Source organism: Salvelinus alpinus, chromosome 2 (genome assembly GCF_045679555.1).
Source record: "Salvelinus alpinus chromosome 2, SLU_Salpinus.1, whole genome shotgun sequence".
In the NCBI taxonomy this organism is placed as follows: Eukaryota; Metazoa; Chordata; class Actinopteri; order Salmoniformes; family Salmonidae; genus Salvelinus; species Salvelinus alpinus.
The window spans coordinates 9,916,944-9,944,935 of NC_092087.1; the positions used below are offsets into that span (position 1 = coordinate 9,916,944).

Here is a 27,992-nt window from a genome sequence, read left to right on the forward strand (position 1 = left end):
GTGACGTTCCAAAGCTATGCATGTTGCAATTAGCTGTTACAATGTAACAAACTACTCGATAATCTACATTGGAATTGTTACAGTATCACTTCAAGGTAAAAAAAAAAATGTGTTCACGTGGATACAAACGTAGCCAATATTTTTTCTCTGTCAGAGCTGAAAAATAAAGTCACACCGATAAATATTGTGATGTAAATACAGTACTTCAAAATTCAATCATTCCAGTATTAAAATAAATATTTATTTGTTTTTTTACTGGGGAAATTCCACACATCTCTCTCACTCATAGCCTATATATTATTTATAGTTGGAAATATAATCAACCATTTGAAATATTACTTCTCATCAGTGTAAAGGCATAATATTATACATGATAGTGCATATCCTCATGACTGTGCACACATTCATAGGCCTATCCCTAAATGTTAAGACTATGAAGGCATAATTGTGTTCATTATACATACTTTTGTTAGTGTAATACAATTAATATTCAAATCATTTTCCAATAAATTTTTCATTCTTAATAATAGTCCGTCCCCCCCCATCCCAACACATTCCTTCAACCTCATTGCAATTTAGGTAGAAGAAGAGGCCATTTTCCCATTTCATTCAAGGATGTCTTTCTGACACTGTGTTGGATGTTGTTGGTGACATCACTCCTCGTCGCTGCTGCTGCTGCTACTGCTTGAAGAGTGCTGGGGAGGAAAAACATGAGCATTTTGGTCATTTAGCAGACTCTCTTACAGTGACTTACAGTCAGTTCATTCAACTAGGTAAGACGACCACATAACAGTTGTAAGTTCCTCAATAAAAGAAGCTAATCGGTGAAATCCGTGCTAGTAAGAGCTAGTACGTAACTCGTTATCATCTCGACGACTGAATAAAGAAAGGCGGCATCACTCACACAACCCCACAATGAAACAAGAAGAAAATAGGTGGACAGAACCTCGGAAACCCAGAAATAAATTATTGCATCAGATGCTCAATTAAGTTCCGGGGGTAGACATGTTTCAAAAGATACAGGCAGAAGCACGGTGACAGCTCTACTCCCTCTCAGGCAAGCCTCACTCTCTCACAACAAAACAATAACATTTTTTGACAGCAGGATGAGAAACGAGATACTCACACAAATAAACAAAAAGTTTGATACACACACACACAAATTATTAGTTCTCACGGCAAGAGCCTCATTTTCCAGTCTACCTAAGTCGTGTGAGTATGTTAAAATAAATGCAGGAAAACAGGTCAATAAAATACCTCAGAGGGGACCAGACTCAACTTAGAGTACACACAGTGGCCTGATCCCAAATGGCACCCTATTGCACTACTTATGACCTGGGCACTATAGGGAATAGGGTGCCAATTGGGAAGAACGGAGTGAGTCATGGTACCATCAGTGGGAGGTACAGTCACCTGTCAACTGCACTCAAAATCCACAGACCCTCCCTGTTATTGATTGACACACAAACAAACAGAGAGAGACACCCACCTTCCTGTGGCCTCCATGATGCTTCAGGTGTTTGTCGGCTTTGTGCGCCTTCTTCCCCTTCGCCTTCTTCATTTTTTTGTGCGCCTTGTGTCCAGGGACTCCCATCCCGAATCCCGCCACACCCCCAGCCATGCCGGGATGCATGCCCCCGGGGTAGACTCCACCTGGATGGACCCCACCAGGGTAGGGCCCTGGGTGAACTCCTGGGTAACCAGGTGCACCTGGTCCAGCTGGATAAGGGTGTTGTCCTCCTGGGTATTGCCCTCCTGGGTGTTGTCCGTAAGGCATGGATCCTGGAGGCATGGCAGGATTCATACAGGGGGCCATACCGGGGGCCATACCAGGGGGCATACCGGGGGCCATACCAGGGGCCATACCGGGGGGATAAGCCGGGTTTGTGCCAGGTGCGTACATGGGGTTCTGGCCTTGAGGGTGTGCTGGGTTTGGACCAGAAGGGAATGCAGGGTTGTAGGCTGGGGGGAAGGCCGGGTTCTGGCCAGGGGGACCTGAACAGGATTTCATAAACGTTGTAATATATCCGACTGATATAACTTTGGCGATAACATGAAGATAGTTATGGCATAATATAGTATTAATATATTCTACCTACCTTGGTTAGGCCACATGTTGTGTCCTGAATATGAGTATGAAAAAGTGATGATCTCCTGGAAGAAACAAAAACAAAGTACTTTAAACAAACAAATAGCAGACAGGTAAAATTAAATGCAACTTATTCATAGTCCAGTTATTAAATAGCCTATTCTAATGATAGCAACATCGAGTGGATGTATCACAACCACCTTCCCACGATACACATAACATGAACAGGTTAGTCCACTATAGAGCTTGGCCAATTATAACAAAATATCGACAAGTTACTATACAATAATTTGATTCTATAAGAAATACTGTCGATTATCCTATGTAGATAACACATTTAATGCTTCTCAACGATCTGCAGTTTGACTTTCATACCTGCGGTAGCTTCTTGATGTCGATCTGACAAAGTTTCTCACGAATTCGTTGCTGTTTCTCTTCCGGATAGGGGTGTGACTAGCAAGGAAATACAATCCTCGGAATTGGCAAGCAAGCCCCGCCCGTCAATAAAATGTTACGTGTGCTCTCTCACCAGTCTCCTCGATATTATGTATTGCGATTATATCGTTGGTAATGGATAGGTAAACACACCTAGGAAATTCAACTCAACAATACTGAATTGTAGGCTATTGCACAATTGGACATTACAGTCAAGTGGATTTCAATAGGACACTGTAGGTGCGCAGTATGCGCACACAACTCTATGGGTAGGCCGATTGGACAGAATGCGTAAACTTGTCGTAAAAGATGTGCTTATCATCAGACAACCCCATAACATGTAGGTGCGCAACTCTATGGGTAGGCCTATTGGACAGAATGCGTAAAAGTGTCGTAAAATATGTGCTTCTTGTCAGACAAACCCATAACATAATGAACATACGTGCTACAGTAATATGCGAGAAGATAACATATGACGCGTAGACAAAGTTCAGATTCTGCAGTCTTGAAGAAATGTAGAAGATACCATAGCGCCAAAAAAAGGAGCAGTGTTTCAATCGAATTGGGTTTCTCAATGTCTAGGCTATTGCAGTGATCTGGTCCCTTTATTGTAGTTTTTAAGGGAAAGAGCTAGTCAGTTGTACAACTGAATGCCTTCAACTGAAATGTGTCTTCCGCATTTAACCCAACCCCTCTGAGTCAGAGTTAACTGGTGGGTTAACTGCCTTGCTCAGGGGCAGAACGACATATTTTTACATTGTCAGCTCGGGGATTGGAGCTAGCAACCTTTCGGTTACTGGCCCAACGCTCTAACCACTAGCTGGCTTACCTGCCGCCCCTCCTCACCAAGGTCAAATGTGTTTTATATTGGATATTCGGATTTCTCTTATCTATAGCTATTGAACATGACTATGAGATGGTGTATTCTGAATCAGGGTGGATGTAGAAAAATCCACACCTTTTTTTAATACTTTTTAAAATAATAAGATTTCTGTTTTTTAAATCTTCAAAAGCTCCTAGAAAAAGTGTGCCATAACTATGAAAATTATACACTACATGGCCAAAAGTATGTGGACAACCTACAAATTAGTTGGATTCAGTTATTTCAGCACACCCGTTGCTGACCGGTGTATAAAATCGAGAAAACAGCCATGCAATCTCCATAGACAAACATTGGCAGTAGAATGACCTGTAATGAAGAGCTCAGTGACTTTTAACTTGGCACTGTCATAGGATGCCACCTTTCCAACAAGTCAATTCGTCAAATGTATGCTTTTCTAGAGCTGCCCCATTCAACTGTAAGTGCTGTTATTGTGAAGTAGAAATGTCTAGGAGCAACAACGGCTCAGCCGTTAAGTGGTAGGCCACACAAGCTCACAGAATGGGACCGCCGAGTGATGAAGCGCGCAGCGCATAAAAATTGTCTGTCCTCAGTTGCAACACTTACTATAGAGCTCCAAACTGCCTCTGGAAGCAATGTCAGCACAATAACTGTTCATCTGGAGCTTCAAGATGTCCCAAGCCTAAGATCACCATGCGCAATGCCAAGCGTCGGCTGGAGTGGTGTAAAGCTCGCTGCCATTGGACTCTGGAGCAGTGGAAACGTGTCCTCTAGAGTGATAAATCACGCTTCACCATCTGGCAGTCCGACAGACAAATCTGAGTTTGACGGATGCCAGGAGAACGCTACAAGCCCGAATGCATAGTGCCAACTGTAAAGTTTGGTGGAAAAGGAATAATGGCCTGCAGCTGTTTTGTCATGGTTCGGGCCCCTTAGTTCCTGTGAAGGGAAATCGTAATGCTACAGTATACAATGACATTCTAGACGATTCTGTGCTTCCAACTTTGTGGAAACAGTTTGGGGAAGGCCCTTTCCTGTTTCCGCATGACAATGCCCTTGTGCACAAAGTGAGGTCAATACAGAAATGTTTTTCCGAGATCGGTGTGAACTTGACTGGTCTGCACAGAGCCCTGACCTCAACCCCATCGAACACCCTTGGGATCAATTGGAACGCTGACTGCGAGCCAGGCCTAATCGCCCAACATCAGTGCCCGACCTCACTAATGCTCTTGTGGCTGAATGGAAGCAAGTCCCCGCAGCAACGTTCCAACATCTAGTGGAAAGCCTTCCCAGAAGAGTGGAGGCTTTTATAGCAGCAAAGGGGTGGATGAACTCCATATTAATTACCATGATTTTGGAATGAGATGTTCGACGAGCAGGAGTCCACATATTGTCTACAAGGTGTCCACATAGTGTCCACATAGTGTCCACAAGGTGTCCACATAGTGTATATTCCGAATCGGGAGGATGGATAAAAATCCACTGCTTTTTTATTGTTGTTGAAATGATCTTTTTTTTGTTGTTAGTTCTTTTGCTTTCAATCTTCAAAAGCTCTTCCACAAAGCGTGTCATGACTATGAAAATTATATATTCTGGGGAGGATGGCCAAAAATCCTTAGCTTTTTTGTTGTTGTTGAAATTATTGTTAGATTATCTTTTAAGCCTGGAATTGTTGTCCATCCTCCCCCGATTCAGAATATATCTATTTTCATAGTCATGGCATACTTGGTTCAGTAGCTATTGAGGAGACAATAGAGAATATCCAGTATAAAACACATTTTACCTAGGTTCCCAAACCTGTTGCAATCCTATTACCCGCTACAGCTCTCACTCTGATGATACTAAAATTGACAGTATTAATCATTACACAGTCTATTAACCCTACATGGGACGGCAGGTAGCCTAGTGGTTAGAGCATTGGAATGGTAACCGAAAGGTTGCAAGATTGAATCCCCGAGCTGACAAAGTGAAAATCTGCCGTTCTTCCTCTGAACCAGGCAGTTAATCCACTGTTCCCTTGGCCGTCAATGAAAATAAGAATTTGTTCTTAACTGCTTTGCCTAGTTAAATAAAGATACAAATAAACTACATCATAGCCTACAATCACAAACATGCCCTGAGCCTAATATTAGAAGAATGTGGGTTGGCAGGTAGCCTAGCGGTTAATAACATTGGACCAGTAACCAAAAGGGGAGGCACACCCCCATCCACATCAACGGGGCTGTAGTGGAGCGGATCGAGAGATTCAAGTTCCTCGGTGTCCAAATCACTAAGGACTTAACATGGTCCACTCACACTCGTACAGTCGCGAAGAAGGCGCGACATCACCTCTTCCCCCTCAGGAGGTTGAAAAGATTTGGCATGGGCCCTCAAATCCTCAAATGACTAAATACTCAGAAGTAACTGAAATACATATTTCAAATACATGTAACAGAAATACTCTCCTTTTACAAAAAAAAACGACATATAAATACTTTAGTAACCTTAACCCAACACATACCAACCTCGTTAAGAGGTGTGGAACTCTTGGCATAACAGGTGTTGGGTTGACAGTCGCTGGAGCTGGTTTTGAGTTCTGATCGGGGCTACCTCCCAATTCGCTACATTGGTGTCAGAAGTGGTAATGATGCCTGTGAGGCCATCGGAGAGGCGTGATATGCGTGAGGGACTTGGTATAGAGAAGCATGGGGGCACACTCTCCGAAAATAAGTTGGTAGTGTAGCGACCTTAAACCAACACTATAGCGACCTTATCAAGAGGTTAAGATATCTCGGCGTAATGGTTTGACAGCGACTGGACCTGGGTTTGATTCCAGTCGGAACTGCCCCTGGAATTCGCTACAATACTACCCCCAAGGAATAGTCCGTGTGGACAGTTTTACCGTTGGGTTGATGTTTCAAAGATGATTCATTGCCATAAATATAAACAACAATTGTACACCCAGAACATTCCCTTGCTGACATGATGTATTGCTGGTGGTATTATGGTATCCAAAGGTCAGCTGGCTGCCCAACCCAGAAGGTGAAAGAGCGATATGCTATCTCAGAGGTGCACAAACAAATTTTCTCAAGCAGTCTTCAAGAACAGACCATGAAGATATTTCAGGGATTTGATGTCCTGATGTTCGAGTTGTGATTCTAGCCATAACAAGGTAAGGAACCAAATGTATTACATAAAAGCATATGGATTGTATTGTGGAATCCTTTTTAATTTCGGAAATCTGTTACCAAGTATTCCCAAGCATAAATAGAGAGACTATGTAGTCATATCCCAAAGTAATCAAGGTTTGATATTTTTATGTTTTTGCTAAATACTGTATCTGTTTGGGCTTCTTGCAGTCAATTTGCAGTGTACAAATTATTTGTAAATTGCGAGTTCAAATCTCATCACTGACAACTTTAGCATTTTAGCTAAATATCAACTTTTTAGCTACATTGCAACTGCTTGGCATGTTAGCTAACCTTTCCCATAACCTTAACCCTTTTAGATAACCCTTCCCCCAACCCTAACCTAACACCTAACCTTAACTCTTTAACCTAACTCCTAAACTTAACCTTAACCCTAACCCCTAGCGTAGCTATAGTTAGCGAGCTAGCTAACATTAGCCTCCTAGCTAGAATTCATAACATATTTTTAGCAAATTCGTAACATATTGTAAGTTTAGGGAATTCGTAACATATTGTACGTGTGCAAATTCGGAACATATTGTAAGTTTAGCAAATTCGTGACATATAATACAAATTGTAATTCGTAGCATATCATACGAAATTGGTGATGGAAATCCACAAAATGATTACATACCATATGAAACGTAACATATTGTAAAAACTATTGGTCGCTAAATCCGGAGAACTTACAGACCATGTAAAAAAACAGTAGGTCACTAAATCCGTCGAGAAGGACCACGTAAAAACGGTTGGCTGGTATGCCCTCACCCGTCTGAGCGGTCGGCCGCGAATGCCCTCACCCGTCTGAGCGGGCGGCCGTGAATGCCCTCACCCGTCTGAGCGGGCGGCCGTGAATGCCCTCACCCGTCTGAGCGGTCGGCCGTGAATGCCCTCACCCGTCTGAGCGGGCGGCCGTGAATGCCCTCACCCGTCTGAGCGGGCGGCCGTGAATGTCCTCACCCGTCTGAGCGGGCGGCCGTGAATGCCCTCACCCGTCTGAGCGGTCGGCTGTGAATGCCCTCACTCACTCGCTTCTAACTGATTGGTCTGGTTCTGTCCTCTATAGTGCTGTCCTGTTAGAACATGATGTTGAGGTCCATCACTGTACTCTTGATAGTCACCACCACACACAGACACACAGACAGCTGTTTCCATTTGAGGATGTTAATATGATTTTGGAAATCTGAATGACTTGGAATCTTATTTTTGTGGTTCTATAAAACAAAGATATGAACACATGTAAACAGTATTAGTTAAGGGTTGTAACTATGCAATGTACATATATGTACATGAGTAAATGTTAAATGGCATTACACTTATAACATGTCTATAAAGGTCTATAAACACAGCATCAATATAAAAAATAAACTTCAACATTCACCTCTTGGAGAGAGAGAGAGAGAGAGAGAAAAACGAATTACTTGGATTGACAAAGGGTCAAGATTTATCATGTCTGCCCTGGCACCAAAGGGTCAAGATTTATCACGTCTGCCCTGGCACCAAAGGGTCAAGATTTATCATGTCTGCCCTGGCACCAAAGGGTCAAGATGTATCATGTCTGCCCTGGCACCAAAGGGTCAAGATTTATCATGTCTGCCCTGGCACCAAAGGGTCAAGATTTATCATGTCTGCCCTGGCACCAAAGGGTCAAGATTTATCATGTCTGCCCTGGCACCAAAGGGTCAAGATTTATCAAGCCTGCCCTGGCACCAAAGGGTCAAGATTTATCATGTCTGCCCTGGCACCAAAGGGTCAAGATTTATCATGTCTGCCCTGGCACCAAAGGGTCAAGATTTATCATATCTGCCCTGGCACCAAAGGGTCAAGATTTATCATGTCTGCCCTGGCACCAAAGGGTCAAGATTTATCATGTCTGCCCTGGCACCAAAGGGTCAAGATTTATCATGTCTGCCCTGGCACCAAAGGGTCGTATATTACTCTGCACATGAGCTCCAGGAACTGTCTTGAGATGACCCTAGAAGCTCGCAGATGATAGCGCAATAAAACCCCTTAATAAAGGCCACTATGGAAAACGCTGTGGTAGCGTGTTCATGCAAAATACTATACTTACCAATACAACAATTAATCCCACTTCTGCAAAAGTACTTGTGCAACCAATGCAATAATAGCACTTATGGCAGTACAGAATAATACTACATATGACACAATTAAATCAAATGTTATTGGTCATATCCATATATCCACAGCAGATGCTATTAAGGGTGTATCAGCATGCTGGTGTTCCTAGCTCCAACAGTGTCAGTAGTATCTAACAATTCACAACAATACACACACATCTAAAAGTATAAGAATGGAATTAGGTTGAGCAATGTCCGAGTGACATTGACTAAAATACAGTAGAATAGAATACAGTATATACACATGTTCCATTATTAAAGTGGCCAGTGATTCCATGTCTATGCACAGGGCCTTTGGAAAGTATTCAGACCTCTTGACTTTTTCCACATTTTGTTATGTAACAGCCTTATTATAAAATTGATTAAAACCATTTTTTTTACTCAGCAATCTACACACAATACCCCATAATGACAAAGTGAAAACAGGTTTTTAGAATTTTTTGCTGATTTATTAAAAATAATAAATAGAAATACCTTATTAACATAGGTTTTCAGACCCTTTGCTATGAGACTCGAAATTGAGCTCAGGTGCATCCTGTTTCCGTTGATTATCCTTGAGATGTTTCTACAACTTGATTGGAGTCCACCTGTGGTAAATTCAATTGATTGGACATGATTTGGAAAGACACCTGTCTATATAATGTCCCACAGTTGACAGTGCATGTCAGAGAAAAAAACAAGCCGTGAGGTCGAAGGAATTGTCCGTAGGGATCCGAGACAGGATTGTGTCGAGGCACAGATCTGGGGAAGGGTACCTAAAAATGTATGCCGCATTGAAGGTCCCCCAGAACACAGTGACCTTCATCATTCTTAAATAGAAGAATTTTGGAAATACCCAAACTCTTCCTAGAGCTGGGCGCCCGGCCAAACATAGAAATTGGGCTCCTGAGTGGCGCAGCAGTCTAAAGTACTGCATCTCAGTGCTAGAGGTGTCACTACAGACACCCTGGTTCAAATCCAGGTTGTATCACAACTGGCTGTGATTGGGAGTCCCATAGGGTGGTGCACAATTGGCCCAGCGTTGTCCGGGTTTGGCCGGTGTAGGCCGTCATTGTAAATAAGAATTTCTTCTTAACTGACTTGCCTGGTTAAATGAAGGTTCAATTTAAAAAAAATTAAATGGGGGAGAAGGGCATTGGTCAGGGAGGTGACCAAGAACCCGATGGTCACTCTTTTTCTCCCCAATTTCATGGTATCCAATTGATAGTTACAGTCTTGCCTCATCACTGCAACTCCCGTACGGACTCGGGAGAGGCGAAGGTCGAGAGCCGTGCGTCCTCCAAAACACAACCCAACCAAGCCTAACTGCTTCTAGACACAATGCACACTTAACCCGGAAGCCAGCCGCACTAATTTGTCGGAGGAAACACCGTACACCTGGCGATTGTGTCAGCGTGCACTGCGCCTGGCCCGCCACACGAGTCGCTAGTGTGCGATGGGACAAGGACATCCCTGCCAGCCAAACCCTCCCCTAACCCGGACGATGCTGGGCCAATTGTGCGCCGCTCCAGTCGCGGCCGGCTGCGACAGAGCCTGGACTCTAACCCAGAATCTCTAGTGGCACAGCTAACACTGCGATGCAGTGCCTTAGACCACTGCACCACTCGGGAGGCCACTCTGACTGAGCTCTAGAGTTCCTCTGTGATGAGACAACCTTCCAGAAGGACAACCATCTCTGCAGCACTCCACCAATCAGGCCTTTATGGTAGAGTGGCAATACGGAAGCCACTCCTCAGTAAAAGGCACATGACAGCCCACTTGGAGTTTGCCAAAAGGCACCTAAAGACTCTTAGACCATGAGAAACAAGATTCTCTGGTCTGATGAAACCAAGATTGAACTCTTTGGCCTGAATTCCATGTTTCACATCTGGAGGAAACCTGGCACTATCCCTACGATGAAGCATGGTGGTCGCAGCATCGTGCTGTGGGGATGTTTTTCAGCAGCAGGGACTGGGAGACTAGTCAGGATCAAGGGAAAGATGAATGGAGCAAAGTACAGAGAGATCCTTGATGAAAACCTGCTCCAGAGCGCTCAGGACCTCAGACTGGGGTGAAGGTTCACCTTCCAACAGGACAACAACCCTAAGCATACAGTCAAGACAACGCAGGAGTGGCTTCAGGACAAGTCTCTGAATGTCCTTGAGTGACCCAGCCAGAGCCCAGACTTGAAACCGATCGAACATCTCTGGAGAGACCTGAAAACAGCTGTGCAGCAACGCTTCCCATAAAACCTGACAGAACTTGAGAGGATCTGCAGAGAAGAATTGGAGAAACTCCCCAAATACAGGTGTGCCAAGCTTGTAGCATCATAGCCAAAAAGACTCGATGCTGTAATCACTGCCAAAGGTGCTTCAGTAGAGCAAAGGGTCTGAATACTTATGTAAATGTAATATTTCCGTTTTTTATTTGTAATATATTTGCAAAATGTTCTACAAACCTGTTTTAGCTTTGTCATTATGGGGTATTGTGATGTCATTATGGGGTATTGTGTGTAGATTGATGAGGGGGGGGGGAAACATGTAATCCATTTTAGAATAAGGTTGTAACGTAACAAAATGTGGAAAAAGTCAAGGGGAAAAAGTCTTTAATATTTTCTGAAGACACAGCTTTCTAAGGTGCATGGTTGAGTAGCCTGATGGTAGCTGGCTAATGATGGCTATTTAACAGTCCGATGGCCTTGAGATTGAAGCTGTTTTTCAGTCTTTCGGTCCCAGCTCGATAAACAATACACAACGTAGGATTGGTAACTCTTAACATTGAAGAATAGTAACAGTTATACAGTAGAACAAATGGCTGAAACTTATCAAAGTAACAGGAAATAATTAGTGGTAATTACCTATTATTACACAGCATGTAAACCCCCCCCCCCAATAAACCCTTCCCTGCAACTTACATTTTGATGCAGGCACAACATTCAGACATACGTGTTACTGTTGAAAAATAAAAAGTCCTCCGAAACGTTCGTCTTTTCCCTTCGGATGACGATAACACTCTGACCTGAGTGGGCGAGTGTCCAGATGCGCGCTTCATTTGGAAAACTGTTCGGGAACATCGATAGTCTCATGTTTTCACAACAAAACATTTAATGAAACTGTTGACAGCCTCTTTCTCTACAAGCTCGAGAAAGACAAGAAGGAGAAGTGTTGGAGTTGGAAACGCACCCAGTGGTGAGATTGAAATATTCTGTAGCTATTACAGCTAACGTGTCAGCCTATTAGACATGATAATATAACAAATTCCCTATTACTAGACTATTGAAAATGAAATTGGCCTACAAATTCTCTTCCAGACTCTTGGATGTAAGGTTTGGATGGTAGAATATATTAACCAGTCCATCTACGATGATTATTTTGATTATTTTATATCAGTTTTTTTTTTTTCGGGCTTGTGCTCATAAAGGCCTGTGCATATGAATAAACTCTAATGTGCATATGAATAAACTCTAATATGCATATGGGTGGTTTTAATTAATCATCACCTTAGAAAGCATCACCTTCTTCAAATTGATTGATCACAGTGAAAGTGAGTTTTAAAAGCAGGATACTGTTTTGATGATAAGTGTTTGATGTGATTTTTCATCTAATTTGCATTTATGTCAGAGTTGTTAGAGGGACGATAGATCCCTGACTACCAGGCCATTAGCGACCTGATGATCATGAGCGAGTTGGGTACTACTAATACAATGTCCAGAGTGAATAAAAGGAGATTACCGTGGAATTTGAATTTGACCGCTGTCATGACTCATCACTACCGGGTAGGGCGGTAAAAAGGTCACCTTGTTGTTGGGGACCCCTGGTGGAAGATAACAGAGGAAGAATGACAGCTTCTTACCTTGTCAGCTCGTGGATTCAATCCAGCAACCTTTTGGTTACTGGCCCAACGCTCTAACCAATAAGCTACCATTGACCTTGGATCAGAGGAGCTTTGTATGGCTAATGTTATTGTGCCTCATTGTGCTTCAACTGTTGTGTTTAATGACCGTCTGTATTTTTGCCTAACGTTACTGTAACGTTTTGCTCCATGTCTTTGGTTAGGTTCAATGAGTCTCTCTGAGGAGGGAGAGCAGTGGGGCACTGCCTCTAAGATGAGTCTCTCTGAGGAGAGAGAGCAGTGGGCCACTGCCTCTAAGATGAGTCTCTCTGAGGAGAGAGAGCAGTGGGCCACTGCCTCTAAGATGAGTCTCTCTGGAGAACATGACACCAACTCAAAAGCTGAAAGGTGGGAGGAAAGGGATAGATAGAGAGAGAGAGTGTCTGTATGTGTGTGTGTTTGTCTGTGTTTGTGTCTGTCTGTCTGTCTGTCTGTCTGTCTGTCTGTCTGTCTGTCTGTCTGTCTGTCTGTCTGTCTGTCTGTCTGTCTGTCTGTCTGTCTGTGTGTGTGTGTGTGTGTGTGTGTGTGTGTGTGTGTGTGTGTGTGTGTGTGTCCATGTGTGTGTTTGTGTGTGCGTGTGTCTGTGTGTCCATGTGTGTGTTTGTGTCTGTCTGTCCGTCCGTCTGTCTGTGTCTCTGTGTGTGTGTGTGTGTCTACAATAGCATACATGTACAGTGGGGCAAAAAAGTATTTAGTCAGCCACCAATTGTGCAAGTTCTCCCACTTAAAAAAATGAGAGAGGCCTTTAATTTTCATCATAGGTACACTTCAACTATGACAGACAAAATGTGAAAAAGAAATCCAGAAAATCATATTTTAGGATTTTTTATGACTTTATTTGCAAATTATGGTGGAAAATAAGTATTTGGTCAATAACAAAAGTTTTTCTCAATACTTTGTTATATACCCTTTGTTGGCAATGACAGAGGTCAAACGTTTTCTGTAAGTCTTCACAAGGTTTTCACACACTGTTGCTGGTATTTTGGCCCATTCCTCCATGCAGATCTTCTCTAGAGTAGTGATGTTTTGGGGCTGTTGCTGGGCAACACGGACTTTCAACTCCCTCCAAAGATTTTCTATGGGGTTGAGATCTGGAGACTGGCTAGGTCACTCCAGGACCTTGAAATGCTTCTTACGAAGCCACTCCTTCGTTGCCCGGGCGGTGTGTTTGGGATCATTGTCATGCTGAAAGACCCAGCCACGTTTCATCTTCAATGCCCTTGCTGATGGTAGGCTTTGTTACTTTGGTCCCAGCTCTCTGCAGGTCATTCACTAGGTCCCTCCGTGTGGTTCTGGAATTTTTGCTCACCGTTCTTGTGATCATTTTGACCCCACGGGGTGAAATCTTGCGTGGAGCCCAAGATCGAGGGAGATTATCAGTGGTCTTGTATGTCTTCCATTTCCTAATAATTGCTCCCACAGTTGATTTCTTCAAACCAAGCTTCAAACCAACCAAACCAATTTTGTTTCTAGTGTCCTTTGACAGCTCTTTGGTCTTGGCCATAGTGGAGTTTGGAGTGTGACTGTTTGAGGTTGTGGACAGGTGTCTTTTATACTGATAACAAGTTCAAACAGGTGCCATTAATACAGGTAACGAGTGGAGAACAGAGGAGCATCTTAAAGAAGAAGTTACAGGTCTGTGAGAGACAGAAATCTTGCTTGTTTGTAGGTGACCAAATACTTAAATACCACCATAATTTGCAAATAAATTCATTAAAAATCCTACAATGTGATTTTCTGGATTTTTTTTCTCGTTTTGTCTGTCATAGTTGAAGTGTACCTATGATGAAAATTACAGGCCTCTCTCGTCTTTTTAAGTGGGAGAACTTGCACAATTGGTGGCTGACTAAATACTTTTTTGCCCCACTGTATGTTCTGTCTGAACCTTTACAGTTTGTGACATCATCATCATTACACAGAACAGATTAGCGGCTGACTGTCTCTGTTGTGTTGAAGCCCAATCCAGCAGGAGAGACCAGTCTCACCTGTAACTAGCTGTGTGTCCATGAAGAGTGACCAATCTATGGAACATCCAGAGGGTTTCAGGAAGAGAGATGGATCTACTAAACAAAGGTATGAGAAATGTATTACACAGGTAGATCATCCATGACAGTTTGTGTGTGTGTACATGTGTGTGTGAGTGCATGTGTTTTTGTACACTGTAGCCTATGTGTGTGTGTGTGTGTGTGTGTGTGTGTGTGTGTGTGTGTGTGTGTGTGTGTGTGTGTGTATCTGTGTGTGTGTGTGTATCTGTGTGTGTGTGTGGTTGTGTGCGTGTGGGTGTGTCTACAATAGCGTACATGTATGTTCTGTCTGAACCTTTACAGTTTGTGACATCATCATCATTACACAGAACAGATTAGCGGCTGACTGTCTCTGTTGTGTTGAAGCCCAATCCAGCAGGAGAGACCAGTCTCACCTGTAACTAGCTGTGTGTCCATGAAGAGTGACCAATCTATGGAACATCCAGAGGGTTTCAGGAAGAGAGATGGATCTACTAAACAAAGGTATGAGAAATGTATTACACAGGTAGATCATCCATGACAGTTTGTGTGTGTGTACATGTGTGTGTGAGTGCATGTGTTTTTGTACACTGTGTGTGTGTGTGTGTGTGTGTGTGTGTGTGTGTGTGTGTGTGTGTGTGTGTGTGTGTGTGTGTGTGTGTGTGTGTGTGTGTGTGTGTGTGTGTGTGTGTGTGTGTGTGTGTGTGTGTGTGTGTGTGTGTGTGTGTGTGTGCGCGCGTGCCCGTCTGTCCGCCCGTCCGTGTGTGTGAGTACATCTTCCAGTTACTGTATGTAGGGTAAGGTGTATAATCTTGTGTTTTGTCCACAGACACCAACAGAACAGACCAAAGTCAGAGATTCCTAGTGGTCAGTCTGCCCAGAGTCATCAACCAGACCTGCCCGCTATACTAAAAGTGAGATGTTTTACATTGGTCTCGATTACCTCAGTAAAGAAACGTGAAAAGTACAAATTAAATGATTTGTACTATTTGTACTATTACAATATGCTGAAATTACATTGGTATTCTTTTTGACCTGAATTCATGTATTTTTTTGTGTTCAGTCACTTGAGGAAAATTCCATCACATTTGTGAAGAATGAGTTGAAGAATATCAACAGGATTCTAAGTTCTGAGGGTTCAGATCACCCAGTATTCTTCGGGAGTCAGACAGAGGATAAAGATGTTGATAAGCCGGAGAGGATTGCCCGAGAGGGTGCTCTGGACATCACACTGTACATTCTGAGGAACATTAACCAGAAGGACCTCGCTGACAAACTGGAGAAAAGTAAATATCTCAAAATGTAGTTTAAGGCTCAATTTATGATATGTGAGCCAAACAAAGTGTGTTGGCTTAAAAATCCCATTAGTTTAAAGGTTAGGTGCTTATAATCAGATTGTACAATTACCTGTCAATTATATCTAAGTCTTATGCTAAATATATAATACATGTGCAAAACAATGTGCAAATATTGTGTGCAAACTTTCAGACTTTCATCTTGAGATCCTGGATACAGTAAATCAAAACTCTAGTAACACGTATGTTTTAGTTAAGTTTAGCTTTATTTTGCATACATAAACAAACAAACAAACGACAACAACAAATCAATGAACTGTCAATGTTGGTGAAGCTACTCTGAGAATATAGTTTCACCAAGCTACCCAATGACAACACCGGGGCCAGTGTTGAGGCATTCAAATCATTTAAAATCCAAACAGTCCCCAAGCTTCATTCAAGATGACCGATTCATGAATAATTCTCAAAAAAGCAGACAAATAACAATAAGCTGATACAAAATGGCAAGAACAAAAATTGAAATCAATTAAATATGAATGAATGTAAAAAGGATTACCGGGAGCGATCAGCCTCTGATCATCATTCCTCTGCATTGTTTTTTGTTTTTTTTAGGTACACCTGCCATGAAGAGCCAACGTAAGCTAAAATCTCATCTGAAAAATAAGTTTGAATGTGTATTGGAGGGAATAGCTAAACAAGGAAACTCCAGACTTCTCAGTAAGATCTACACAGAGCTCTATATCACAGAGGGTAGAAGTGGAGGAGTCAATAATGAAAATGAGATGATACAGATTGAGGCAGCATCCAGGAGACCAGCAACACATGAGACACCAATAAAATGCAATGACATCTTTCAGCCCTTACCTGGACAAGACAAATCTATCAGAACTGTGCTGACAACGGGTGTCGCTGGCATTGGAAAAACAGTCTCTGTGCAGAAGTTCATTCTGGACTGGGCTGAAGGGAAAGCAAACCAGGAGCTTCAATTCATATTTCCACTTTCTTTTCGGGAGATGAATTTGATGAAGGAGAGAAACCACAGCTTGATGGAACTTCTTCATCGCTTTGTTATGGAAACCAAAGAATCAGGAATCTCTAACTATGACAAGTACAACGTTCTGTTTGTCCTTGATGGTCTGGATGAGTGTCGACTTCCTCTAGACTTCAAGAACAACAAGATCTGTTTTGATGTCACAGAGTCTACCTCAGTGGACGTGTTGCTGACAAATCTCATCAAGGGGAATCTGTTTCCCTCTGCTTTCCTCTGGATAACCTCCCGACCTGCAGCAGCCAATCAGATCCCTCCGGGGTGTGTTGACCAGGTGACAGAGGTACGAGGGTTCAATGATCCACAGAAGGAGGAGTACTTCAGGAAGAGAATCAGTGATGAGAATTTGGTCAGCAGAATCATCTCACATATCAAGATATCAAGGAGCATCCACATTATGTGCCACATACCCGTCTTCTGTTGGATTTCTGCTTCAGTTTTTGAGAACATAATGAAGACAGAAAAAAGAGTGATGCCCAAGACTCTGACTGAGATGTACATGTACTTCCTCATATTTCAGTCCAAACAGACAATGGTGAAGTTTGAAGGGAAAGAGCAGATTGATCAACACTGGGATAAAGAGAGCATTATGTCCCTGGGAAAACTGGCTTTCCAACAGTTGGAGAAAGGCAATCTGATTTTCTATGAGGAAGACCTGAAAGAATGTGGTATTGATGTCAGAGAGGCATCAGTGTACTCGGGACTGTGCACACAGATCTTCAGAGAGGAGTGTGGGCTGTACCAGGAGAAGGTTTACTGCTTTGTTCATCTGAGCATCCAGGAGTTCATGGCTGCTGTGTATGTGTTCCTCTCAGTCATCAACAACAACGTGAATCTAATGGCCAAACCGCAATCAACCTCTGCCAAGCTGCGGACACTGTCTATTGACAACCGTCTAATCGACCTGGCAAGGAGTGCAGTGGATAAGGCTTTAGAGAGTGAGAGTGGACACCTGGACCTGTTCCTCCGCTTCCTTCTGGGCCTCTCACTGAAGTCCAATCAGACTCTCCTACGAGGCCTACTGACACAGACAAGTAGCAACTCACAGACCAATGAAATGATTGTCAAGTACATCAAGGCAAAGATCAGGGACAAGCCCACCTCAGAGAGATGCATCAATCTGTTCCACTGTCTGAATGAGTTGAATGACCATTCTTTAGTGGAGGAGATCCAAAGCTACCTGAGATCAGGAAGTCTCTCAGAAGCCAGCCTCTCATCTGCTCATTGGTCAGCTCTGGTCTTTGTGTTGCTGACTTCAGAAGAGAAGCTGGATGTGTTTGACCTGAAGAAATACTCCAGATCAGAGGAAGGTCTTGTTAGGCTGCTGCCAGTGGTCAAAGCCTCCAGAACAGTTCTGTGAGTACATGGATATTAGAAAACATAAACATCTGAAATAATATTTGTATTTACACCACAATAAAACATAATTACTGTTTTTATTCAAATAACATGGCACACATACAATTGTGAACATTTCCTATTTTCCATTTAGGCTGAATGGATGTAACCTCACAGAGAGCTGCTGTGCTTCTCTGGCCTCGGCTCTCAGCTCAAACTCCTCCCAACTGAGAGAGCTGGACCTGAGTAACAATGACTTGCAGGATTCAGGAGTGAAGCTGCTGTCTGCTGGACTGGAGAGTCCACACTGTCAACTGGAGACACTGAGGTCAACATGTACTTATTATAGTTTAACGTGTTTATATACTGTATGCTGATACACACTAAACACAAACGCTTCTGTGCCAAAAAAAAAGGTTCTTTGGCTTGTTGCCATAGTGATGCCTTTTTGGTTCTTTATAGAACGTTTTATGAATGTTCTATAAAGAACCATGCTAATAAGGTTCTAATTGGAACCTATATGGTGCTATAAGGAACCCTTTCCTAATCACCCAAAAAAGGGTTCCCCTTTCTATGGTTCTTTATCAAACCTTTATGGAGAATGGTTCTATAGAGATAGATCCTATTGAAGAACCATACATATTTTTTTTATTCTGGCTATCCATATTATATACATAAAAAAATTAAAAAAATTGAATCAGGTTTGTTAGTTCTGTAACAGCAGGGAGTCCCTGAGGAGATCATTATGAACCACTGAGTTACTCAACCGTTCTCAATTGACAGAAGGACATACAGTGTATGACGCTATCCCAAGACACAGTCACAGGCCATAGTCATGTGATGGCCTAACACAACATATTAGATATACTGGGAAACACTCGAACTCACAGCTGCACAAAAAGAGCTGTGTTTGCAAACCACGCCCCAAAATATTAGAATGCGCCACCACCCCTACATTTTAATTATCACTCAAAGAGGAAAGGACCCTTTTGTGAACCGCAAAGAACGATTAAAAGGTCTCACATGGAACCATCACATTTCCCAAAGAACCATTAGAGGTCTCAAAGAGTTCTGTGAGTCATTATGGTTCCACATAGAACCATCACACTTCCCAAAGAACCCTTAGAGGTCTCAAAGAGTTCTGTGAGTCATTATGGTTCCACATAGAACCATCACACTTCCCAAAGAACCCTTTGGAACCCCCTTTTCTTAGTGTGTACCAGCCTAATATATTTGGCCATGAGAACTGAGTATTCACTGCACTGTATATTGGTAAAAAAAAATAATAATAAAAAAGACTGCTTCCTTGTCATGTTCGTTATAGGAAGAGATATATTAACTCAAATCAATGTACAATAAACCACTCATTCTCTTTTGTAAAAAAAAATAATGAATTGCAGTTGTTTATCTGGCAAAAAGAATGAAAAGAGAGCTGCCCACTTTAGATTTTAGCATTCCGTGTATAAAATAATTTTGGTGTGTAATGTGGAAATTCTACGTGTAGAAATGATGATCAACTCTCTGCAGGCTGTCAGGCTGCCTGGTCACAAAGGAAGGCTGTGCTTCTCTGGCCTCAGCTCTGAAGTCAAACCCCTCCCATCTAAGAGAGCTGGACCTAAGCTACAATCACCCAGAAGACTCAGCTCTGAAGCTGTTCTCTGCAGGACTGGAGAAACTAAAGTATTTTGAGTGTTTGTATCTATCAGTATTGTCTGCATGCATGTGAGCGTGTTCCTGCGTGTCTGTATGCAAATGAGTGTGTTCCTGCATGTCTGCATGCATGTGAGTGCATTCTTGCACGTCTGTGTGCATATGAGTGAGTTCCTGCGTGTCTGTATGGATATTAGTGTGTTTCTGCCTGTCTGTATGCATATGAGTGAGTTCCTGCGTGTCTGTATGGATATTAGTGTGTTTCTGCCTGTCTGTATGCATATGAGTGAGTTCCTGCGTGTCTGTATGGATATTAGTGTGTTTCTGCCTGTCTGTATGCATATGAGTGTATTCCTGTGTGTCTGCATGTATTTATATGAGTGTGTTCCTGCGTGTCTGTATGCATATCAAATCAAATCAAATTTTATTGGTCACATACACATGGTTAGCAGATGTTAATGCGAGTGTAGCGAAATGCTTGTGCTTCTAGTTCCGACAATGCAGTAATATCTAACATGTAATCTAACAATTCCACAACAACTACCTAATACACACAAATCTAAAGGGGTGAATGAGAATATGTACATATAAGTATATGGATGAGCAACGGCCGAGCAGCATAGGCAAGATGCAATAGATGGTATAAAATACAGTATATACATATGATATGAGTAATGTAAGATATGTAAACATGATTAAAGTGGCATTATTTAAAGTGGCATTGTTTAAAGTGGCTAGAGATCAATTTGTTAAAGTGGCCAGTGATTGGTTCTCAATGTAGGCAGCAGCCTCTCTGAGTTAGTGATTGCTGTTTAGCAGTCTGATGGCCTTGAGATAGAAGCTGTTTTTCATTCTTTCAGTCCCAGCTTTGATGCACCTGTACTGACCTCGCCTTCTGGATGATAGCGGTGTGAACAGGCAGTGGCTCGGGTGGTTGTTGTCCTGTTACTGTCTGTGTTGATGGACCATTTCAGTTTGTCTGTGATGTGTGCCTGCGTGTCTGCATGCATGTGAGTGCGTGCCTGGCGGCTTGAGAGAAAGATTTTGAATGAAAAGATAGGACATCTGTACATCTGTTTGTCTTATAGTATATATGGCTAATTAAGCAGCCCATATGTAGCGCATCACTTGCAGACCAGCACAGGAAAGCAGCGCCACAGATCAAAGGAAGAACTAGTGCTCCAACCTGAGTAGTAAGTAGCCTATCAGATGAAAGGAGGAACTAGTGATCAGACCTGAGTTAGTAGGTAGCCTATCAGATGGAAGGAGACACTAGTGATCAAACCTGAGTTAGTAGGTAGCCTATCAGATGGAAGGAGACACTAGTGATCAAACCTGAGTTAGTAGGTAGCCTATCAGATGGAAGGAGGAACTAGTGATCAAACCTGAGTTAGTAAGTAGCCTATCAGATGAAAGGAGGAACTAGTGATCAGACCTGAGTTAGTAGGTAGCCTATCAGATGGAAGGAGACACTAGTGATCAAACCTGAGTTAGTAGGTAGCCTATCAGATGGAAGGAGACACTAGTGATCAAACCTGAGATAGTAAGTAGCCTATCAGATGGAAGGAGACACTAGTGATCAAACCTGAGTTAGTAAGCAGCCTATCAGATGGAAGGAGACACTAGTGATCAAACCTGAGTTAGTAGGTAGCCTATCAGATGGAAGGAGACACTAGTGATCAAACCTGAGATAGTAAGTAGCCTATCAGATGGAAGGAGACACTAGTGATCAAACATGAGTTAGTAGGTAGCCTATCAGATGGAAGGAGACACTAGTGATCAAACCTGAGTTAGTAGGTAGCCTATCAGATGGAAGGAGGAACTAGTGATCAAACCTGAGTTAGTAGGTAGCCTATCAGGTGGAAGGAGACACTAGTGATCAAACCTGAGTTAGTAGGTAGCCTATCAGATGGAAGGAGGAACTAGTGATCAAACCTGAGTTAGTAAGCAGCCTATCAGATGGAAGGAGACACTAGTGATCAAACCTGAGTTAGTAGGTAGCCTATCAGATGGAAGGAGGAACTAGTGATCAAACCTGAGTTAGTAAGCAGCCTATCAGATGGAAGGAGACACTAGTGATCAAACCTGAGTTAGTAGGTAGCCTATCAGATGGAAGGAGACACTAGTGATCAAACCTGAGTTAGTAAGCAGCCTATCAGATGGAAGGAGACACTAGTGATCAAACCTGAGTTAGTAAGCAGCCTATCAGATGGAAGGAGACACTAGTGATCAAACCTGAGTTAGTAGCCAGCCTATCAGATGTAGAGTGTGCTCCGCTCGCCTTGTTCCTCCCGACAGTTAAACAAACAGTGAGATTTTTAGATTTTTTTTAACTTTCCAGTAGTATTGTCTGTAATATTGTTAGATGTAACGAGTAACTAATCCCAACACTTCATGTGTGTAGTCTGATATATATGAATCATTATTAATCCTTTTTTATTTTTATTTTTATTTTTTTTACAGTTTGGACAATGGTGAAGCGCGCCGGTTACAACCAGGGCTTAAAAAATGTAAGTGATGAATGCTTAAGGTAAAAATGTATTGAGCTGAAACAGGGCTGTGGAGGCTCTGATGCAAAGTTCTGATTCAAGTTCCATATAGTGACCTGCGTTTCCTCCTAGACTCTAGGGCAGGGCTAGGCAACCCTGTTCCTAGGCTGCATTTCTTCCTAGACTCTAGGGCAGGGCTAGACAACCCTGTTCCTAGGCAGCGTTTCAAACTCATTAAAGACACACCCTCGTCCACTTACCCTCGCCTTAAACCCTTGGGGGAATCCCCGCGGCCATATTTGTCATCGTTCCAAATTATCAGCCAAGCAAGAGAAGTTTGCAACGTAAGTCCCTCTGCCTTCCTTTTTAATGGAGTTTGCGAGTGCACAATTCTGTTCACTTCAGGGCCTGAAACACACCATAATTCAATTCGCGGTGATTGTACATCCGCTAAGAAAAGTTCACCAAAACTTAACCTCAACGTCAATATGGAGTCAACATACAAGTGTAAGTAAAAACAAATTTAAATAAGTTAGAAATTGTGCTACTAATGCACAAGCACGTTTCGTAAAAGTAATGATGTTTTTTTCGTTTGGTTAGCATTTGGAAATTCTTCAGAAGTTCCAGCTAGGCAGGCAAACGTTAGTTAGCTAATTAATTTGCAAGCTATCATACAGTAGGCGTATATTAATAATTATACAGTTAATATAAGTAGACATGCAATTATAATTGACTGTAGGGTATATAAAGCACCAACAAGCTACCGGTGGCAGAAAAAACAATAATCGCTGGATGAACAAGTGATGAATTTCCGGGAAAGAGCGGTTCCATTTAAAATTAATTCCTTCCTTCCTCGCCCCTTGCCCTGCAAGTGTACACTTGTCAGACGTCATGATGCGTCATCAAAAGTGTCCACTTTATTTGAGGGCTGAGGGGAGAGGGTGTGTCTGTTAAGTGTTTGGAATTCAGCCCTGGAGTGACGCAAGTTTGCAGGATTTTGTTCCAACTAGGCACCACACCGGTACCAGTACAGAGTAAATGTGGAGGCTGTATACAGGGATGTTACAGTACCAAGCCAATATGGAGGCTATATACAGATGGTACTGGTACGAGTCAAGGTGGAGGCTATATACAGATGGTACCAGTACAGAGTAAATGTGGAGGCTGTATACAGGGATGTTACAGTACCAAGCCAATATGGAGGCTATATACAGATGGTACCGGTACGAGTCAATGTGGAGGCTATATACAGGTGGTACCGGTACCGAGTCAAGGTGGAGGCTATATACAGATGGTACTGGTACGAGTCAAGGTGGAGGCTATATACAGATGGTACTGGTACGAGTCAATATGGAGGCTATATACAGGTGGTACCGGTACCGAGTCAAGGTGGAGGCTATATACAGATGGTACTGGTACGAGTCAAGGTGGAGGCTATATACAGGTGGTACCGGTACGAGTCAATGTGGAGGCTATATACAGGTGGTACTGGTACGAGTCAAGGTGGAGGCTATATACAGATGGTACCGGTACGAGTCAATGTGGAGGCTATATACAGGGGGTACAGGTACCGAGTCAATGTGGAGGCTATATACAGGGGGTACAGGTACCGAGTCAATGTGGAGGCTATATACAGGGGGTACAGGTACCGAGTCAAGGTGGAGGCTATATACAGGTGGTACTGGTACAGAGTCAATGTGGAGGCTATATACAGGTGGTACCGGTACCGAGTCAAGGTGGAGGCTATATACAGATGGTACAGGTACGAGTCAATGTGGAGGCTATATACAGGGGGTACAGGTACCGAGTCAAGGTGGAGGCTATATACAGGTGGTACCGGTACAGAGTCAAGGTGGAGGCTATATACAGGTGGTACCGGTACAGAGTCAATGTGGAGGCTATATACAGGGGGTACCGGTACGAGTCAAGGTGGAGGCTATATACAGGGGGTACAGGTACCGAGTCAAGGTGGAGGCTATATACAGGTGGTACCGGTACAGAGTCAAGGTGGAGGCTATATACAGGTGGTACCGGTACAGAGTCAATGTGGAGGCTATATACAGGGGGTACCGGTACAGAGTCAATGTGGAGGCTATATACAGGGGGTACCGGTACAGAGTCAATGTGGAGGCTATATACAGGTGGTACTGGTACCGAGTCAATGTGGAGGCTATATACAGAGGTTACTGGTACCGAGTCAATGTGGAGGCTATATACAGGGGGTACCGGTACGAGTCAATGTGGAGGCTATATACAGGGGGTACCGGTACGAGTCAATGTGGAGGCTATATACAGGGGGTACCGGTACGAGTCAATGTGGAGGCTATATACAGGGTGTTACGGTACCGAGTCAATGTCGAGGCTATATACAGGGGTAGAAGCTGTTACGGAGCCTCTTGGTGCTAGACTTGGCGCTCCGGTACCACTTGCCGTGCAGTAGCAGAGAGAACAGTCTATGTCTAGGGTGACTGGAGTCTTTGACAATTTTTGGGGGCCTTTCTCTGACACCGCCTGGTCCAGGTCTGTTAAATCAAAAACATGAAGTGCCTATGGACCAGGGCCAGGGTTACCTATCCCTGCTCTAGTGACCCAGGGCCAGTGCCAGAACAAATCAGTTGGACGGGCCTCTGATTTCCATTGGCCTGGCACGTTATTTTCACGGTACCTCCTATGTGTGCACGCACTTGAGCATTCACAATTTTTTAAATAGTAAAAGACCATAGGCAATTGGTGAGTTTCAAGGTTGGGGATTCTAAGTGACCATTCTTTAATTCTCAATTTCAGCCAAAGAACAAAGAAGTGTTAAATACAGAGATTGGTCTACAGTTAGATATCAACCAAATAAAAATAAATACAAAAAGTAACACAATAACATAACCAATAACAAGGCTATATACAGGAGTGTACCGGTACCGAGTCAGTGTGTGGGGGTACAGGTTAGTTGAGGTAATTTGTACATGTAGGTAGGGGTGAAGTGACTATGCATAGATAAATAACCAATATTGTTTATGGTGTGATATGAAGCTGGAGACCAGTGAATTATGTTAGTTGACTAGATTGGACAATTATAACTTATAATATGTTTTGTTGGTTTCACCATCAGATGCCTGTGAACTCACACTGGATCCAAACACAGCAAGCAGACAGCTCATGCTGTCTGAGGACAACAGAAAAGTGACATCGGTGGAGAGATTTAAGGACCGGCCACAGGTGCTGTGTAGAGAGGGTCTGACTGAGCGTTGTTACTGGGAGGTAGAGTGGAGTGGGGAAAAAACTCGTTTGGCAGTGACCTATAAAAGAAAAAGCTGTTTTGATTCCAATCTACTTGGAAGCAATGACATATCTTGGGGTCTGGGATGCTATAGTGATGGTTACACTGCCTGGCACAATGGTAATCACACTACCATACTGGCCCCTTACTCCAATAGAGTTGGAGTGTATCTGGACTATCAGGCTGGTTCTCTTACCTTCTATAGCATCTCCTCTGACACACTGACCCACCTGCACACATTCCACACTACATTCAAAGAGCCCCTCTATCCAGGGTTTTTGGTTGAGGAGACAGTGTCCCTGTGCCGAGTGATTTTTAGCTCGAGCTGCTAGACCTTATTGTTAGAAGCCTGGTCTCTAAAATCGACTTTCTTAGCAACTGGACCTTCCAGGTAAATCTGGCTATTCAAATCCATCTTCCTTATTCTTTGGTACAAAATATAGTTTCCCATCAATAGAAGAAAATGTTATGTAGCATATTATGTATTCAAGTAGGCCTACAGATATTATACAATTAAAAATAATTAAACATGAAGAAGGAAGTTAAGCGACATTGCCATAGACCTAATGTATTGACCTTCAGGTTATTGGTTAGGTTAGATAATAGTAGCCTATAGACCCAATAGATAGGCCTACGAATATTGAAACAGCTCAGACAGAGTCTACTGGTTTAATACTAGGTAGGTCTATCGATTGAGCATACATGAAAGTGATGTCAATATATAGCCTAATAATCGAGCTATTATATAATTCAGTTATTTTGCTTCGCTTGTTTTTAACATTGCAAACTTTTTAAGCTATTTATATTCAACTATGAAGTTTTTTGGTGGTCACAGATAGACAGATAAACATCTTCATTCTATGTTTAGCGTAGATTTTCTGTGTGTAAAGTGACGCGAGAGGACAAACGGTGATCTAACGACGGATTTAGCTGTTCTACGAGTTGTCTGAGGTAGGCGTTAGATTACGAGCAATTTCAAGTGCAATGTTAATAAAGACGGTTTTGGGAAACGCTCGGTAATGTAAATATGGTTTTACGAACGTTCTAACGATGAATTTAGCCTTAAGATGCTTTTGGGAAACCGGGCCCTAATTGAAAAAACATGTATGTTTCTACGGTATATTACTATATACACTTATGTTCCTAGTCAGTTTGAATGCCTATCCCTAAACCCAATTTACGGGGGTAGGGGTATACCGCCACCCTCTGGTCACTCCAGGGAATTTCAGGGTATTGGTAAATTACCTGAGCCTCGTTTCCCACTTGCGATGTAGCCTAACTTAAAACAATACGATGATCGTACGCTACCAGCTTTCATGAAGTGTATCGTTAGACAACCTGGTCTCAGTGTATTTCGTATTATTCTGTAGATCAATTCAATACGCTCCATTTAGTATGATTTTTTATTTAACCTTTATCTAACTAGGCAAGTCAGTTAAGAGCAAATGCTTACTTACAATGATAGCCTACCCCAGCCAAACCCTAACCTGGACGACGCTGGTCCCTATGGGACTCCCAATCACAGCCTGTTGTGATACTGCCTGGAATCAAACCAGGGTCTGTAGTGAAACCTCTAGCACTGAGATGCAGTGCCTTAGACCTCTGCGCCACTCGGGAGCCCAAAATGATATGTTATGTTTTGTATGGTATGTATTAGTAATAACTTGTGGATTTCCATCATCCATGTCGTATGATATGTTATGAATTTGTGAAACATATATGTTACGAATTTGTAAAATGTATGATATGTTGCCAATTTGTAAAACGTGTTTTATTTTTTATTTCCTGTGTTACGTCTAGTCTATGAGACCAGGCTGCGTTAGACTGTAGATATTGATAGGATCGAAAAGAAAAGCAGCGCTACTCAAGGATCAGCTTTCTCCATTAAAATCTTACCTTAACATTACAATTATACAACAATACTGACCACAGATAAGTTCCTAGTGAGATATTACCTATGGCTGCAAATATTGAAGGTGCTTATTATGCTTACCCAATAATAAAGCTAATACATCACAGATTGGGCACATGTTGTCACACATCATGAAACATATTGCGGCAAAAATGACAGACAGTCGCCTAGTGTTAAAAATATAACTCGATATGATTTCAAGGCTCAATTATCCTATTTACCTTTTAATGCAGTCATCTCGGTTTTAATTTGAAGCATTGTGTTATCTTTCACTTGTTTGCAGTGGCAACGCGTCATTCACCTGTTTAGCTTAAAAAAATAAAAACGTTTGTTGTTGTTGCCTGTTTTGCATGTTATTTTGGCATTAATGCATGTCACATATCCGTTTGCAAACAATGTAAAATAAATAAAATAATTGAGTTAATGAAGACGCATACAAACATGTC

The 27,992-nt window shown here is 42.6% G+C and overlaps 2 protein-coding genes across 3 annotated transcripts; one reads left to right on the forward strand and one right to left on the reverse strand.

The window, feature by feature from the left end:
• Positions 1–219: 219 nt before the first annotated feature.
• Positions 220–11,794, reverse strand: prr13 (proline rich 13). Of its 2 annotated transcripts, none has more exons than XM_071366162.1 (4): positions 11,564–11,794; positions 2,100–2,154; positions 1,490–1,995; positions 220–695 (listed from the first exon to the last, which is right to left on the reverse strand). In XM_071366162.1, the coding sequence occupies exons 1-4, from the start codon at positions 11,582–11,584 to the stop codon at positions 654–656; spliced, it is 624 nt and encodes a 207-aa protein (XP_071222263.1). In that variant the 5' UTR covers positions 11,585–11,794; the 3' UTR covers positions 220–653. The 2 variants fall into 2 exon arrangements, with proteins under 2 accessions (XP_071222263.1, XP_071222272.1); XM_071366171.1 differs by lacking the exon at positions 11,564–11,794 and adding an exon at positions 2,465–2,611.
• A 4,667-nt stretch (positions 11,795–16,461) lies between these two features.
• LOC139553580 (NLR family CARD domain-containing protein 3-like) lies at positions 16,462–27,971 on the forward strand. Its single transcript, XM_071366075.1, has 5 exons — positions 16,462–18,242; positions 18,379–18,552; positions 19,752–19,904; positions 22,338–22,384; positions 25,467–27,971. Exons 1-5 carry the CDS (start codon positions 16,462–16,464, stop codon positions 25,964–25,966), a joined length of 2,655 nt encoding a protein of 884 aa, XP_071222176.1. The 3' UTR covers positions 25,967–27,971.
• Positions 27,972–27,992: the final 21 nt, after the last annotated feature.

Coding starts and splice junctions, on each gene's coding strand:
- prr13 (XM_071366162.1), bottom strand. CDS start 11,584: ATGTTGTGCCTGCATCAAAAT. Junction 2,155..11,563: donor TGTTGTGCCTGCATCAAAAT/GTAAGTTGCAGG, acceptor TGTTTCTTCCAG/GAGATCATCACTTTTTCATA. Junction 696..1,489: donor ATCATGGAGGCCACAGGAAG/GTGGGTGTCTCT, acceptor TTTCCTCCCCAG/CACTCTTCAAGCAGTAGCAG.
- LOC139553580 (XM_071366075.1), top strand. CDS start 16,462: ATGAAGAGCCAACGTAAGCTAAAATCTCATCTGAAAAATAAGTTTGAA. Junction 18,243..18,378: donor AAAGCCTCCAGAACAGTTCT/GTGAGTACATGG, acceptor TTTTCCATTTAG/GCTGAATGGATGTAACCTCA. Junction 19,905..22,337: donor GCAGGACTGGAGAAACTAAA/GTATTTTGAGTG, acceptor TTTTTTTTACAG/TTTGGACAATGGTGAAGCGC.